This window comes from Cricetulus griseus, chromosome 2 (assembly GCF_003668045.3).
Source record: "Cricetulus griseus strain 17A/GY chromosome 2, alternate assembly CriGri-PICRH-1.0, whole genome shotgun sequence".
Classification (NCBI taxonomy): Eukaryota; Metazoa; Chordata; class Mammalia; order Rodentia; family Cricetidae; genus Cricetulus; species Cricetulus griseus.
Window position 1 is genome coordinate 414,237,770 of NC_048595.1, and position 15,125 is coordinate 414,252,894.

The window sequence follows — 15,125 nt, forward strand, 5'->3', positions numbered from 1 at the left end:
ACTGTCTTTGGAGAGGTGTCCGTGTCAGTCAGTGGAGTCTGCACAGCATTGTTAGGAACACCCATGTTGTTAGAGCCCAGTCACCAAGTCTGATATTACTCCTTTAATGTCTGGCTCACAGGTTTGAAGAAGCCGTCCTTCTTTCAGACTCCTGACTCCCATTATAGACTAGCTCTCCTTATATTGCCTCTAAACTTTTACAAACCATAGTTGCCATGCTTGTCAAACTCTCCTGCAAGTCACCCGTGCTAAGTACAGTTTTTCAGTCGGTAGATCCATAAGTAATGTCACATTACAAAGGAGACTAATTATATTGAAATGGTTTTGTATACAGAACCCACTCCAGTCTGCTTGTAGAGAATATGGACTTTATTCTTAGAGTCTTTGCAGCTTGACATACTGCAGTCCTTAATGAACTCAGTTGTCCTTGGGAGAGATGACAACATGACTGTAAAAAACTGTTCTGTGTGCTTGTGTAGATGTGCGAGTGCATGGGCGAGTGGGCCGCAGTGTCTGTGCAGAGATTAGAGGACAACCCGAAGGGATTGGTTCACGTCCATCATTTGGATTCCAGGGTTTGAACTCAAGTTGTCAGGCTTGGCAGTGGTCACCTTTATCATCTTGTCAGCTGAGAACAGTATTTTTATTGTCTGTTAACAGGGTCTTTTCCATCAAAGTTGTCTTACATCGGTTCTTTCACCTTGATTTTATTTCAGTTTTGTGATATTTCCATGTTATTTTAACAACTTAATTTTGGCAGTTTTAAAATTTTCATGGAATACCATTAAGACCAAAATATTTTCGGCTGGGGTATAATTTTTGGAGGACCTGGCAACAGGGAAGAATTATGCTTTGACAAAAACTTTGAAGTCGGGCTGGAGGGACGGTTCAGTGGTTGAGAGCACTGACTGCTCTGCCAGAGGTCCTGAGTTCAATTCCCAGCAACCACATGGTGGCTCACAACCATCTGTAATGAGATCTGGTGCTTTCCTCCAGCGTACAGGCATACATACAGATAGAGCACATAAATACATAACAAATAAATGAGGAGGGGGGGGGACAGGGGGAGCGCGCAAGTACTGGCTGTTCTTCCAGAGGACCTAGGTTCAATTCCCAGTACCCACATGGCAACTCAGAACTGTTTGTAACTTTAGGGGACCCAGCACCCATCTCAAAACATCAACGCACATTTAAAAAAAAAAAAAAAATCCTTTGAAGACTGAGATATAGCTCAGTGGTAAAGGCCCCTGGATGGTTCCATTCCCAACATCACGAAAAACTGAAGCATGCTGGGCATTGGTGGTGCATACCTTTAATCCCAGCACTTGGGAGGCAGAGACAGGCAGGCGGATCGCTGTGAGTTCCAGGCCAGCCTGGTCTACAGAACGAGTGCCAGGACAGGCTTCAAAGCTGCACAGAGAAACTGTCTTGAAAAACCAAAAAAAAAAAAAAAAAACAAAAGAAACCAAACAACCCCACAAGCTTCCTGGTTTTTTTGTTTGTTTAAATTTCATATTTACCTTTTATTTCTCTGAAATGAGTTTGAGGTCAGCCTGGTCTACAGAGTGAGTTCCAGGACAGCCAGACTTACCAAGACTTTCTCAAACAAAACAAAAATAACAAAAAAAAAACCAAAATAAGCATAAAAGAATACTTGAAAACCTTTGCTTATCAAAGCATAGACCTGTAGGGGTGTAATTTAGCAAAAACAAAACCCGACTCTATATAGTCAGTTTTTGTTGTCTCCTCTATCTTCAGAGTCTTGGAAAAATCATGTTGGAAAACATATTTGTCTCTATGCATGTGGGTTTTCTTTTGCTTTCGGAAATCTATATCTTATTTATCTATTTTTTTAAATGTACCTGTATCTAAAAAATGATGTTATTTCCAGTATTCAGTGACTTACAGTAGTGGGTTGTCTGTTTGTATCCAGGCCAAAACAACTTCATGAAATTCCAGCCTTTTACTGTCCAGACAAAAACAAGGTGAATTTCATTCCTAAAAGTGGCTCTGCTTTCTGCCTCGTGAGTATCCTCAAGCCGCTTCTTCCCACACCAGATCTTACCCTCAAGGGCTCTGGTCACAGCCTGACAGTCACCACTGGCATGACAACCACTTTGCTTCAGCCCATCTCCATGGCCTCCCTGTCTGCAAACACAGAGCAAGACAGGGTGTCCCGAGGAACCAGTACAGTCCTTCCATCCGCCTCCCTCCATGCACCGCCAGAACCAATTGAGGAAGCTGAAGGATAGGTCCCAGCTCATGTCTGGTTCCTGGGAACTGAGAACCCCTGCAGATCACGTGACTGTGATGGTTTCGTGTCCTCCCGGTTGGCTGTGAAGTGCTTTGGCTTTCCAGTGATGTGTGACAACGAGGCTACTGGAAGAACGCATCCCTGTGAGTGCTCTGCCCCGCGCATGAATGCCGCCGACAGAAACATGGGAGGTCTCTTTACTTTTGGAGGAACAAAATCACATTTTCATTTGTTTTCAAATTAGACTTGTTTAAAACAAAACAAACATGAAACCTAATCCCTGCAAACATGATTTCTGAAGGGGGATGTGATTGATGCTGCAAGAGAACCATCTTTTATATGAAAATGACTCTTTTATAATACCAATGTTACATTTTCTGAAGTAGCAAACAGGATGTTCAAAAGAGTCTTTGGTGGCCTCTGTTTCTTCTTTCCCTTTTCTAGGTGTTGCTTTTCTCAGCTGTTTTCAGCTTTGGGACCAAAGGGATTATTGACATTTCCCCAGCAATGTCAATCTCATGACTATGTTCTTCTCCCAAATAAGAATTGATAGGTAAATGCATTGAACCAAGTATATATAAAAAGATAAAAAGCAATATTCGTACATTATGTGATTTATGTTTTTTGATGTCAAAATTTGTGCTTTGGGTGAAGTATTTGTAAAACTGCTGTTTCCTGCACTATCCTGCTCACATCTCAGTGTGTGGTCAGAACAGTGACAGTCTGAAGAAAGACAGGTGCTTTAACAGTCAGTGAGCCAAAAGAAAGTGAAGTGTGGATCGTTAGCTAGGAGTGCAGCACTCTCTGGTTTTCTGTGAACTGTGTCACGTGGTTGCCCTCCTTCGCCGGGTGTCATTTTCCCTTTAATCATCACTGTATCATAGCCCCAAGAGACCCTGAAATGGCTGTGCATGGATTTCCTCCTCTGCTTTCGTGGTGGTGTTGTCTTGTGGACTTGGTCAGGGTTAGTAGTTTGCCAGGAGTGTAATCCACTGAGTAGCAATCCGTAGCCCAAGAACCCTGAGGACTGACTTTTTCTTGATGACGGTTGGCACTGAGATTTGTTGCCTACAGATTTTTCCAGTTTCTTCTCCAACATTCTACACACTGGGGGAAATAAACAAGAGGTTTGAGCTTAAACAACAGGTACCTTTGGAAAATCTATACAGTTTTGGATTTGGGTTCATCTGATAACCATTGCCAGTGTCCTATAACAGTATTTAAATTTCTAGGTGTGTGGTAATAAAATTAAGGAGCAGCTCTTTGAAAGTGAATTTCATCAGTGTTGGTGAAGGATTGTTTTAATACTGTCACACACTAACCTATGCTGCTGCATACAACAGACAAGTTTTAAAGCCTTCAAGAGTGGCTAACTCCACCCACTGGTCCAGTTGATCCATCAAAACCTCGAGGTACTAGCAGTTTGTTTCCTGCTAGGTGTTAGTTACCTCAAATGTCTGGGCATTTTATCGTAGGCTAGTCATGTAAATTTGAACATCTATGTGAATCAATCAGTTTTTGGTTGGGAAGACTGATAAATTTTGGTACTTTAGCCATCCAAAGATTAACTTTCTGGGCACTAGTAAATTGTAGCTTCTAAGTCAGTAAAACCCTCAGTTGTTTGAGGTGTAGACTTGTTGGTTGTTTTTCAGTTTTTTTTTTTCTTTTTGTACCTATATTTTTTCTGCCTCGTCATGCCTGTTGACGTTACTATTTTACCAGTCTCATAAGTACAGAAGAAAGGCACATGGCAGTCAGTTGAGTTGATCTGAAAGGAGAAGGCAGCATTTAAAAGCAAGGGGTTTTGTTTTACTTTGTTGCTTATGAGATGGGCTCTTATTATGTAGCCCTAGCTTGCCTGGAACTCAGATCTACCAACCTCTGCCTCCCAAGTACTGAGATTAAGGCATGCGCTACCAATTTCCTACTTGTCATCTTTTTAATCCTGTGGGGTCCCCCACACACACACTTGAATTCTATTAAATTTATGTTTTGTTATGTTTTTCCTTTTGTCGTGCACCACCTTCTCTCTTGCTTTACAAATAGTGTTACTCTGTAATAGATGTCTCCCTACTGTATTGTACTTGTTGGGCAGATCAAGTTCTCTGCAGTTGCACGAATCTTTGAAGTAACACGGAGGGCGACAGGTCTCAGGTCAATCTGCTCTTAGAACTTTAGTCTGAGGTTTGGGTTGGGAGAAGATTGTGAATTTCCTAGTAAATGAATTGTACGGTGACCAAACACTTTTGAGTTTTGGAGAAATAGAACCTGAGATCTGAAGAAAAACAAAAAAGGTCTAGGTCCAAAACCAACTCTGAACTGCCAGGGCCAAAGGGCTAATTTTTAAGCATATGAGCTTTATTGAAGTCTTAAAACATATTAACCATAGATCCACCTAGCTGTTTTATTTATCTCTTAATTCCCAGGTGGTTGGTTTTAAAAATGGGTCTACTCTCAGTAGAGTGAGTATGATTATATTCACAAACCATACTCCATAATTATGGTTATTCTGTAGAAACTGTACAGCAGTAGAGTAGCTTTAATGGAAATACAGTTTTTTCCAGTGCTGGGGATTAAACCCAGGGCCTCGTGCATGCTAAGCAAGTGCTGTCACTGGCTTATTTCCCCAGTCCCTAATTTAAATTTTTAACTAAAAAAATTTACTTCAATTGCAGTAAAAGTGGGTGGCATGTTTTTTGTTGTTTTATTTTGGCCAAAGGAGCTGTTCCCTAGTTATTTGTCTATCTTTACCCTCAAGCAGTTTCTGCCCTGCCATGATAAATGTACAGGTTTACTGTCTCTGAGATGGTAAGTCTGTTACTTACCATTGCTTTATGGGCAATTGTGTTTTTAAAAATAGTAGTTTTGCTTTTTTTGGTTAAATATGGTGTGAATGTCAAAATTATTTCTATACTAGATTCTTGATTTTGTTTAAAGTGTTTCTTAGACCCTAGGACCATAACCAGATCTGCCTCTGAGAAGACACTGTTGCTAACTGGGGTGTATCTGGCAACAGGAAAAGACTGCCTATCTTTGTTTTTACTTTTTATGTTTTGATTAAAGAAACAGTTGGCTTTTCCTAGAAGAAGGTCTAAAAAAAAGGCAGAATGTTTAGCTTTCTCTATGCCTGGGATTAGAACTGAGATGTTATGGTTTTCAAGGAAAACTAAATTCAAATTGTTACTACTACTAAATTTGTAAAAGTTGAAATTCATTCCTTAATGTTGGGTTTGGGGTGTGTCAAAACTAGACCAATGGAAGTGCTGAATTTGCAAAAGAAAGCCAAGATACTTAACTGCACTTTAAGGTTTCTGGGTACTCTGCCTTCATTAGTGACCTGCAGAGTGGCTCTGAACAGTATTTTGTTTATACAGTCCTGTTGGAGATATATAATTTATGTTTTTTAAACTCTGCATCTTTGTCTCTGTTGATGTAAATCTTTTTTAATGCAATTTTTTAAAGTTATAACAAAATTCTCCCCCTAAAAGAAGCATTTCCAACCATAAGTATTGTTGTTGTGGACTGTGTCCCTGCAGCCGAGTGCTTCCTGCTGCCTCACAGGGAATAGAACTCCTATGTTCAAATAAAGTCTGTTGTTCTTGAGGTTTTTTTCCTGTGTGTTTTGTGAATATTGCCACAAATTCAAGTTTCATTTATTTTTTAGCCTGTGTATAGTGTATTTTCTTCCACAAGTTGATAGAAAAAAACACATACACCAAGCTGTTGTTGGCCTCCCCTGCCTGCTCTAGAATTGAATGTAGACTGTCCTCATGGTAAGTGCAATGCAGACATGGCCCCACAAAAGCACACTGACATGCATTCACTCATAAACAACCCACTAATTCCATGATTGTTACAGATTTTTTTAGCTTGGGGAAATCAGTATTCTGTACTACATGGCGAAGGCTTTTTTCTTTGTTTGTTTAATTATTGCAAGAATGCTTGGTCTCAGGGGTGTTTCGTCCATCTATGGAATAGAGCTGGTCAGGTCAGACCAGTGAAGATTGTCATGTAATCACCTACGAGGAGGAGACATGATTATAAGTGTAAGTAGCTTGATCACCAGATTTGTTAAATTTAATAAAGTCTATATTCTTGATCCAGGCATGGTGGTACACACCACAATCCCAGCCCTTGGAATACTGAAACAGGAGGAATAGGGCTGTGTTGTGAGATTGTTTCAAAAGATAAACTGGAGAGATGGCTCAGCTGTTACGAGCACTGGCTGTTCTTCCAGAGGGCCTGGGTTTGATTCTCAGCCCCACATCTTACAGCTTCCAATCATACTAAAACCTCATAAACCTATTTACTGACCTCTAACTAAAATGACACATTCTGCCAGCCATGGTGGCACACACCTTTAGTTCTAGCACTTTGCAGTGCAGAGGCAGGTGTAGCTCTTGAATTGGAGGCCAGCCTGGTCTACAGAACGAGTTCTATCACAGCCAGAGAAATCCTGTCTAGAAACAGCAACAAAAAGATAATCACAAATGTAAACTGTGTGTGTGTTGGCTCAAATAGGACCCAGGACCACACATAATCACATACACTGTAACCCTTACTCTCCACCCCCCACACATACACCGTCTTTGGAACAATACTTACTCTAAGCTGCCCAAGCTAGCCTCAGACTCACCATGCTGGTCAGGCTGACCTCTCAAACTCATAATCTTCCTGCTTTAGTTAACTTCGTGTTTGGGATTGCAAATGTGTGCTGCTACACCCAAGTGAAATTATCTTCTGAATTTTTCTAATGCAACATGGTACCATTGGGCCTTTGTGTCTCCGATTCAGTGTTTTTAAACAATGGTCTAGTCTTGAATTAAATAAGTCTGCCAAGCAGAGTAGAAAAGTTTTCTCTTAAGGAGACTATTTTTGTGTTCAAGTTGAGCTCTGGCATTGTGCATGCTGGGAAGCTGTCTATGACCCCCTAAAACACAGGATACACAGCAGGGTATACTGTAAAACTGTTTCTTACTCAAAATTATGATAAAAATGAAGCAACATCTGTGTATGTTTGGGGGGGGGTTGCTAGTGATGACTAAAAGAAAGCATTTAATTGGGGACTTAGATTATCACAACAGGAAGCAGAGACATGGCTCTGGAGCAATACCTGAGAGCTTTACATTTGATCTGCTGGCAGCAGGTGGAGAGATACTGGGTCTGGCATGGGCTTTAGAAACCTCAGTGACACACCTCCTGCAACAAGACCACACCTCCGAATCCTTCCCAAACAATGCCACTCCTGGTGACACTCCCTGGTGACATTTTCATTTAAACCATGGTTTGAAGCCGGGCGTTGTGTGGCTCACGCCTTTAATCCCAGCACTCAGGAGGCAGAGGCAGGTGGATCTCTGTGAGTTCGAGACCAGCCTAGTCTACAAGAGCTAATTTCCAGGACAGCCTCCAAAGCCACAGAGAAACCCTGTCTCAGAAAAACAAACAAACAAACAAACAAAACAAAACAACCATGGTTTGATTTGATTTAGTCGTTTTGAAACACATTGATTTGTCTCCACCTGCCTGGAGCAGCCTTGCTGGAGAGGCTTCGGGGGTCTGGAGAGAACAAAGCTCTGGGTGGGGGCACAGTTTGGGTGGTAACTTCTAGCACTACTGTTTAGTGGTCATGGGACTTGGAGCCTAAAGTCACCTTTTTGAACTTCAGTTTTCACTTGTACAACTAAGGAACTGCTGTCACTTGAGTGGGGTGTTAAAAGGTAAGAGAGCTGTAAGCAAACTTTTTTTGTTTTTGAAATCAGGTAAGTTTAATTATAAGACTAAAGGAAGGAGTCAGTCATGGAAATGGTCTCAAATTCATTTTAGTTTTTATTTACCAGCCCCAACCCTGTTGTCAGACACTGATTGTTACTTCACTCTTTGTGATTGCCTCAAGAAGCAAGGACCTGTTGGGCAGATGACAAAAATTGGGATTAAGTAACCAACCAACCATCTCTCATGTCTGAGAGATGTGGAAATCTTTTTCTGCCATGTCCATATCCAGGACTTAACTCTGGAACATGCAGCCTAGCCTTATCACCTGCACTGACAACACTGATAAAGTCATCTGGTTGCAGTTGCAGGTCACTGAGCCTTGTCCTCCTGGGCTCTGTTGCTACAGCTGCTGGCACCCTGATTCAGGATGCCGCACAGATATCAGTTCATCACCCAAGAAGTTAGTGACACGGTCTCTTAGGTCTCTAATTTTACTATAATTCACATAATGAGAGATGTTTTTCTTTAATCTGGGGAGCTTGCCTTTTAGTGAATCTGAAACTAGCTTCCATCGCATTTTTCATCTTCCCCTTTTTGAGATATGGACAGTGTTGCTTGTTAACACTGTACTGTGGACTGAACACAGACCCTTAAGTGTATTAGACAGGTACTCAACAATGAGCTATATTCCCAACATCAAAAGGGTAACAAATCATCGAGTGTGGTGGTGCACGCCTTTAATCCCAGCACTCAGGTGACAGGCAGATCTCTGTGAGTTCAAGGCCAGCCTGGTCTACAGAGCAAGTTCTGGGAAAGCCAGTGCTACACAGAGAAACCCTATCTTGAAAGACCAATTTATAATAAACACTTCAAAATCTTGACTTTAGCATCAAGCAGTCCTTTCCTTTTTTGTGTTTAATCTTTAGCCAGTAGCTCATTATTTACACAGTGAGTGGAGAAGTATGTTTTTGTATTGACTAACTGCCCAAGGCATGGCTGGGGTGTGGCTCAATGGCACTAGCTACAGTGCATGAAGAGTCCCTGGGTTCCATCCTCAGCTACAGATTGGGGGAAGAAGGGAGCGATGATGGCGCACACCTTTAATCGGAAAGCAGAGGCAGGTGGATCTCTTTGAGTTGGAGGCCAACCTGTTCTACAAAGTGAGTTCCAGGACAGTCAGGGCTACACAGAGAAAGCCTGTCTCCAAAAAAATTTTCTACTGTACTTGTAGCCTTTTAAATGGCGCAGAGGAGATGGGAAGGCATAACCCATTTTAACTACCATTTTCTCCTCAGCCAGGACATGGCATATTTAATAAGCTTTCTGTGCTATGTTTTAATGTATTTTGCCAGTATTACTGGACTAATATTTTTAGTTTAATTTTCTTTCTAGTTTCTTTATGCCAAGAGTCAAGGCTATTTCATTGGTCAAAGTATAGCCCCACCACTCTGGAACACAGAAGTAACTCAATTTTGGCTCTCCTGGGTTTTTTTTTTGTTTTTTGAGATGGGGTTTCTCTGTGTAGCTTTGTAGACCAGGCTAGCCTCAAACTCACAGAAATCTGCCTGCCTCTGGCTCTTGAGTGCTGGGATTAAAGGCGTGTGCCGCCACCACCCAGCATCTTTTTCCTTTTCTAATAATTTATTTTTACTTCATGTGAATTGGTGTTTTGCCATGGGTGTTTCTGTCCCCTATAACTGGAGTTACAGACAGTTGTGAGCTACCATCTGGGTGCTGGGAATTGAACCCAGGTCCTCTGGAAGAGCAGTCAGTGCTCTTAACCACTGAGCCATCTCTCCAGCCCTACAAAATGTCTTTTTCAACCACCAAATTATTAATGATTGAGCCTCAAATTACTTAATCATGAGAAATAGTACAAATAACTTTCATTTAATAAGCTATCAAATGGATTGTTTGACTTGAAGTTATAACAAAACTTGGTAAGGCAGTTAATGTGGCTTCCTGGTTATATAGGAAATAAACCATACATGGTATTGAAAGATAACCAAAAACTGATAATGATAATTATATGTGTGTCGATTTGTGGTAACTTTGATCTGAGAAATTGGAAAATATTGACCCTTCATTTTCATAGTTGAGGGTTCAAGATTTGCCTGGAGAGAGTATTGATTTCCTACTCACTGAAGTATCTATTCTACCAGATATCAGGCTGCCTCTGATGCCTGTGAAGAAGATAGACAGATAACTGAAGAAACTCAAAGGGAAGAATACCCTCGAAAAGACAAATAGCACAGACCCAAATGTAAGTTATGTTCCTTGAGGTTGATGGAAAAGTACGCCCAAACTAAAGGGTAGGCAGGAAAGTGCAGGAAGCTGAGTGAGCGGCATGTCCATGGGCAATGCTTTTTACCAGCTTGCCCAACTGCCGATAAATAGCCTTCCCTCCAGAAATTACTCCAAACCCTATGCCAGCAGCTTTTGCTTAGAATTCAGACGCCATCTCAGGAATTAGACAGAAAGGAAGAGTGTGGGCTGCCCTACTTTCTATGGAATTGTCCATGTCTGTCAGAAAGCCTTCTGGCTTAAACCACGTGAATAAATGAGAGTACAAATATATATAAAGATGAGGTGTTTGAACTGTTTCCCTCGTTCACATAGAAGTGTCTGGAGGTCTCGGGAAGACTATGCCCCAGGTAGGCATCACTCTCTCTCCCTCTTGTTTTCAGGAGGAATGTCACTGTAGCAATTTGTGAAATAGCCTTTCGAGTCTTACTTTCCTCCATTTCTATAGAAGATGGAATTTCCATCCTGCTATTTTCCCCATGAAAATTTAATGATGGAACTAGGTGTCTCCATGATTGTGTGTGAATGAAAAGTACCATTGCATTTAGCTTCCAATTACAGAAAAGCAAGCACAAGTTTCTCTAATTTCAGTAAAGCAAACCACGTTCTCTAATCTGTTCTACATTGTAATCAGGAAGAAAGCATTCTAATCTACGGCTATTCCCCAAAACAAAACACCTGCCATTATCAAACTCACCCCAAACTATAGCCTCTTTATGTCCTATTCTTTACCCACATACAACAAAGGAACTTAAATCTAGAACACTTCCCAAAGAAATACGCCATCTCCTGTGATTCAGACGTTAAGTTTGGTTTCTCAGTATTGCAGACTGGGGAGTTTGTAAAAATTCCCACATACTATCAACAGCTTGCACACCCAGCATAATAAATACACAGGCTGCTAGGCTGCCAGACCCTCTGACTGAGGCTGGCAGACAGATGTCCTATCCTGAACACACGCTTCTGTGTGTGGTCACAGTGGGACTCCTCCACAAAGGCAAACATTGCCTTGAGACCCCTGAACCTGTGACCCCAGTCAGGCGTTGAGAAGCTCGTCGTCTGAGTGTCCAATGGCATCTGGGTTGGAGAGCGGATCCAAGTCTGCAAATAGATTGAACCAGGCTGACATGTCTTGGTTACCATTGCTGGGGGCTAGTAGAAAAAAAAAATACATTAAAGAGATTCAGTTTTTTTTGGAAATAATATTTTTGTACTACTTTTGTGATTTTTGAAGTGAATGCTTTATAAAGTTGGCTGGCAGTGATTCACTATATCCCACCTAAGGATAATTTTAAATGCAAATGCAGGTAACTTCTGCTTTGCTGAGTTCAATGTCTCTTGGGGATGTCTTCTAAGAGCATCATCGTAGAAGCAATTTCAGATGATTTATAGAAGGCCTAGAGATAAGGTTTAAAGTCAGAGTAACTTCTGTTCTTCCCAAGGAAACTTAAACTCTGCTTAAAACCTCTTTATTGGGGCCGGAGAGATGTCTCAGTGGTTAAAAGCACTGGCTGCGCTTCTAGAGGACCCAGGTTCAAGTCCCAGGACCCACATAGCAGCTCACAGCTGTCTGAATTTTCAGTTCCAGGCAATCTGACACCCTCACACATGCATACATACAGTCAAAAACACCAGTACATATGAAATAAAAAATAAAGCCCCACAGTGGTGGTGCATGCCTTTAATCCTGGGAGATAGAGGCAGATGGATGTGAAATCAGTATGCTCTACAGAGTGAGTTCCAGGACAGCCATGGCTGCACAGAGAAACCAAAATAAATAAAAATGCTTCAAAAATATTAGACATACTGGCACTGGTGGTGCACACCTTTACTGCCAGCACTTGGAGGCAGAGGCAGGTGGATCTTTCTGAGTTTGAGGCCAACCTGGTCTACAAAGTGTGTTCCAGGACAGCTGGGGCTACACAGAGAAACCCTGTTTTGAAAAAAATTAGACATAGGTGAAAAAATCCCTCATCTTATACATCAGGAAGTTGTTTCTTTAATTTTAATTTCTCTTTTCAGGCAGGGTCTTGCTGTGTAGCTCATGCTGGCTTCAGATTTGTGAACCTGTCTCCGACTTGTAAGTTTCGGATTACAAGTATGTACCCTCATGCCCAATGCTTTGAAAAACATTATCTAGCAAGGGCTAAAGAGATGGATCAGCAGGTTAAGTGCCAGGTTTGATTCCCCAGGGCACATAGCATGGAGGGAGAGAAACACACATTTTCTTCCTCTGTAAAGGTAATTTTTAAATTTTTTGTTGTTGTTTTGGTTTTTGGAGACAGGGTTTCTCTGTGTAGCTTTGGAGCCTATCCTGGCACTCTCTCTGGAATTTTTTAAAATGTTTAAACATTTTGACAAGAGCGTTGTGTCTCAGACCCAAGTAGTTTTGTGTTTATTTGTGTGGTAGTTTGGATGTAATGGCCCCCATAATCTCATAGGGAGTGGCACTATTAGGTGTGGCCTTGTTGGAGGATGAGTATTACTGTGGGGTGGGCTTTGAGACCTCCTGTGCTCAGGATAACACCCAGTATCTGAGTTGACTCCCTGTTGTCTGAAAGACGTAGGACTCCCAGCTACTCCTCCAGCATCACCTATGCAGGCCTGCCACCACGCTTCCTGTCATGGTGATAATGGACTGAACCTCTGAACTGTAAGCTGGCCCCAATTAAATGTTTATAAGAGTGGCTATGGTCATGGTGCCTCTTCACAGAAATAGAAACCCTAACCAAGGCACAGGTTGGTACCAGGGACTGCCTAACCATGATTTTTGTTTGGAGTAAAATGGACTTTGGGAGTTTGGGTTAGGAAAGCAGTGGAATGCTTTAAGCACTGCTTAATGGGCCACACTAGTAGAAGCATGAAGACAGTGGTGTTGGGTGTGGTTTGGGGGTGGGGGAGGCGGGCTACCTCAAGAGGTTTCAGAGGAGAATTTTAGTATGCTGCCTAGAGATTGTTCTTGTGATATTTTGGTGAAGTAAGTGAATGCTTTTTGCCCTTGCCCAAAGAGTCTGCCTGAGACTAAAGTGAAGAATTGGGGATTAATTCCATTGGCCCAAGAAATCTCAAAACAGCCTAGTATAGACTAGTCATGTGGTTTTTAGTGGTAACGCTAATGAAAATTTATAATGAAAAGGAGCAAGCTAAGCAAGATAAATTACAAAATGAAAATTCTGAGGAGAAAAAAAAAGAGCACTAGGAAGTGGAATAGAGCTAAATTCTGTGTTCCAAGAGATACAGAGATTAAGGGAGAGGTGGTCTCAGGGCAAGAGCCCATCCAGGTAAGTTTCCAACTTGTGGAAAGAAAGAAAAGTTTAGAGCTGGGTGTGGTCATGCACACCTATATAATCCCAGCACTTGGGAGGCAGAGGCTGGCAGATCACTGAGTTTGAGGCCAGCCTGGTCTACAGAACAAGTTTCAGGATATCCAAGCTTGGACAGTGAAAGACATAAAGCTGGTGAAGATGTAATTGAACAAGGGAGGGGGGAAGATAACAGCCCCAGCAAGCAGCAGAACTTGGCAGCTTCGGCCACTTGGTTCTGGTTTTGGAGTCATGGAGGTAAATCTAAAGAAAGCCTCTGGGTCAGGCATGTGTCAGCAGTGTCCCTGAAAGGAGGCCCAGTAGAGAGGCCATTGTGTGAAGCTGTGAGGTTGAAGCCTGGATTGCCTTGGAAACCCCAAGATGTTAGAGATGCCAGAGTCATGGGTATACCTGCCAAGGAAAGCTGTTAACAGGGAGTAGAACCAGCCCAAAAGGAAGAAGTATGTTGCAGTCAACAAATTTCCTCACTTTGTTCCCTTCCCTATATTTTGGAATGGTAATGTATATCCTGTGCCTTTATATATTGGAAGTATGTGATCTGCTTTATGGTTCTGATTTTACAGGGGATTACAGTTAAGAGAGTGCATTCCAAGCCTGGAGGCACACCAATCCTGAGCCTGTGCGTACCCCTAGACACTCCCCTTATGCTGCTCTACAAAATCTCTCTGCAGCTGCTTCGAACTGTCTTTTGTAGCCATCCGCCATGGTGGATGGATGAAAGACCCGAGCTAACATGGGGTTAGCTCGTTAAACAACAATAAAGCCTCTCGAAGTTTGCATCAAGAGGGAGAGAGAGAGAGAGAGAGAGAGAGAGAGAGAGAGAGAGAGAGAGAGAGAGAGAGAGAGACTGCATTAATCTCAGAAGAGACTTTGGACTTTGAAACAAGCTTGGGATTGTTACTGACTATAAGGACTTCTGAAGTTGGTCTAAATGTATTTTGCATTATGATATTGTTCTAAGCTTATGGGGGCCAGGGAGTGGAATGTGGTAGTTTGAATATAATTGGTCCCCATAATCTCATAGAGAGTGGCACTATTAGGAGGTATGGCTTTTTTGGAAACTCCAAAAAAGGTGATCTGACTCCTTCTTCTGGCCTCCATTAGGTACCAGGCACACATGGTACCACATATGCATACAGGTGTTCACATATACATATGAAATAAAACAATTCATTTTTTAAAAGTAGGATATGAATTTGTGCATTTAAAAATAACTTTCAATCTCTCTCATTTCAATCCCTCCTAGAATGGAAATTTTTGTATGTCAGTAGCCTGCAAGTTTTACTTTGACATATTCAAGGATACATGTTTGTACATGAGGGCTAGGACTAACAGATCACACATGGTGATAACAGCAGGTCATTTTAAAAGGTTATTAGTCCCTTGTTGGGTTACTGTTGCTGTAATGAAGCACCATGAGCAAAAGCAGCTTGGGAGGAAAGGGTTTATTTGGTTTCCATTTCTATTCCATCACTGAAAGATGTCAGGACAGGAACCCAAACAGGGCAGGAACCTGAAGGCAGGAGTGAATG

At 41.8% G+C, this 15,125-nt stretch overlaps 2 protein-coding genes across 2 annotated transcripts in view; one reads left to right on the top strand and one right to left on the bottom strand.

The window, feature by feature from the left end:
* Positions 1 to 5,857, top strand: part of Fam117b (family with sequence similarity 117 member B) — an 84,481-nt gene extending 78,624 nt beyond the window's left edge. The window contains 1 exon segment of the mRNA XM_027396999.2: positions 1,934 to 5,857. Coding sequence (XP_027252800.1) covers positions 1,934 to 2,252 — 319 coding nt within the window. The 3' untranslated portion in view covers positions 2,253 to 5,857.
* A 3,797-nt stretch (positions 5,858 to 9,654) lies between these two features.
* Positions 9,655 to 15,125, bottom strand: part of Ica1l (islet cell autoantigen 1 like) — a 65,237-nt gene continuing 59,766 nt past the window's right edge. Inside the window, exon 12 of the mRNA XM_027397000.2 lies at positions 9,655 to 11,422. Within this exon, the coding sequence (XP_027252801.2) occupies positions 11,307 to 11,422 (116 nt within the window). The 3' untranslated portion in view covers positions 9,655 to 11,306. The remainder of the gene's footprint in view (positions 11,423 to 15,125) is intronic.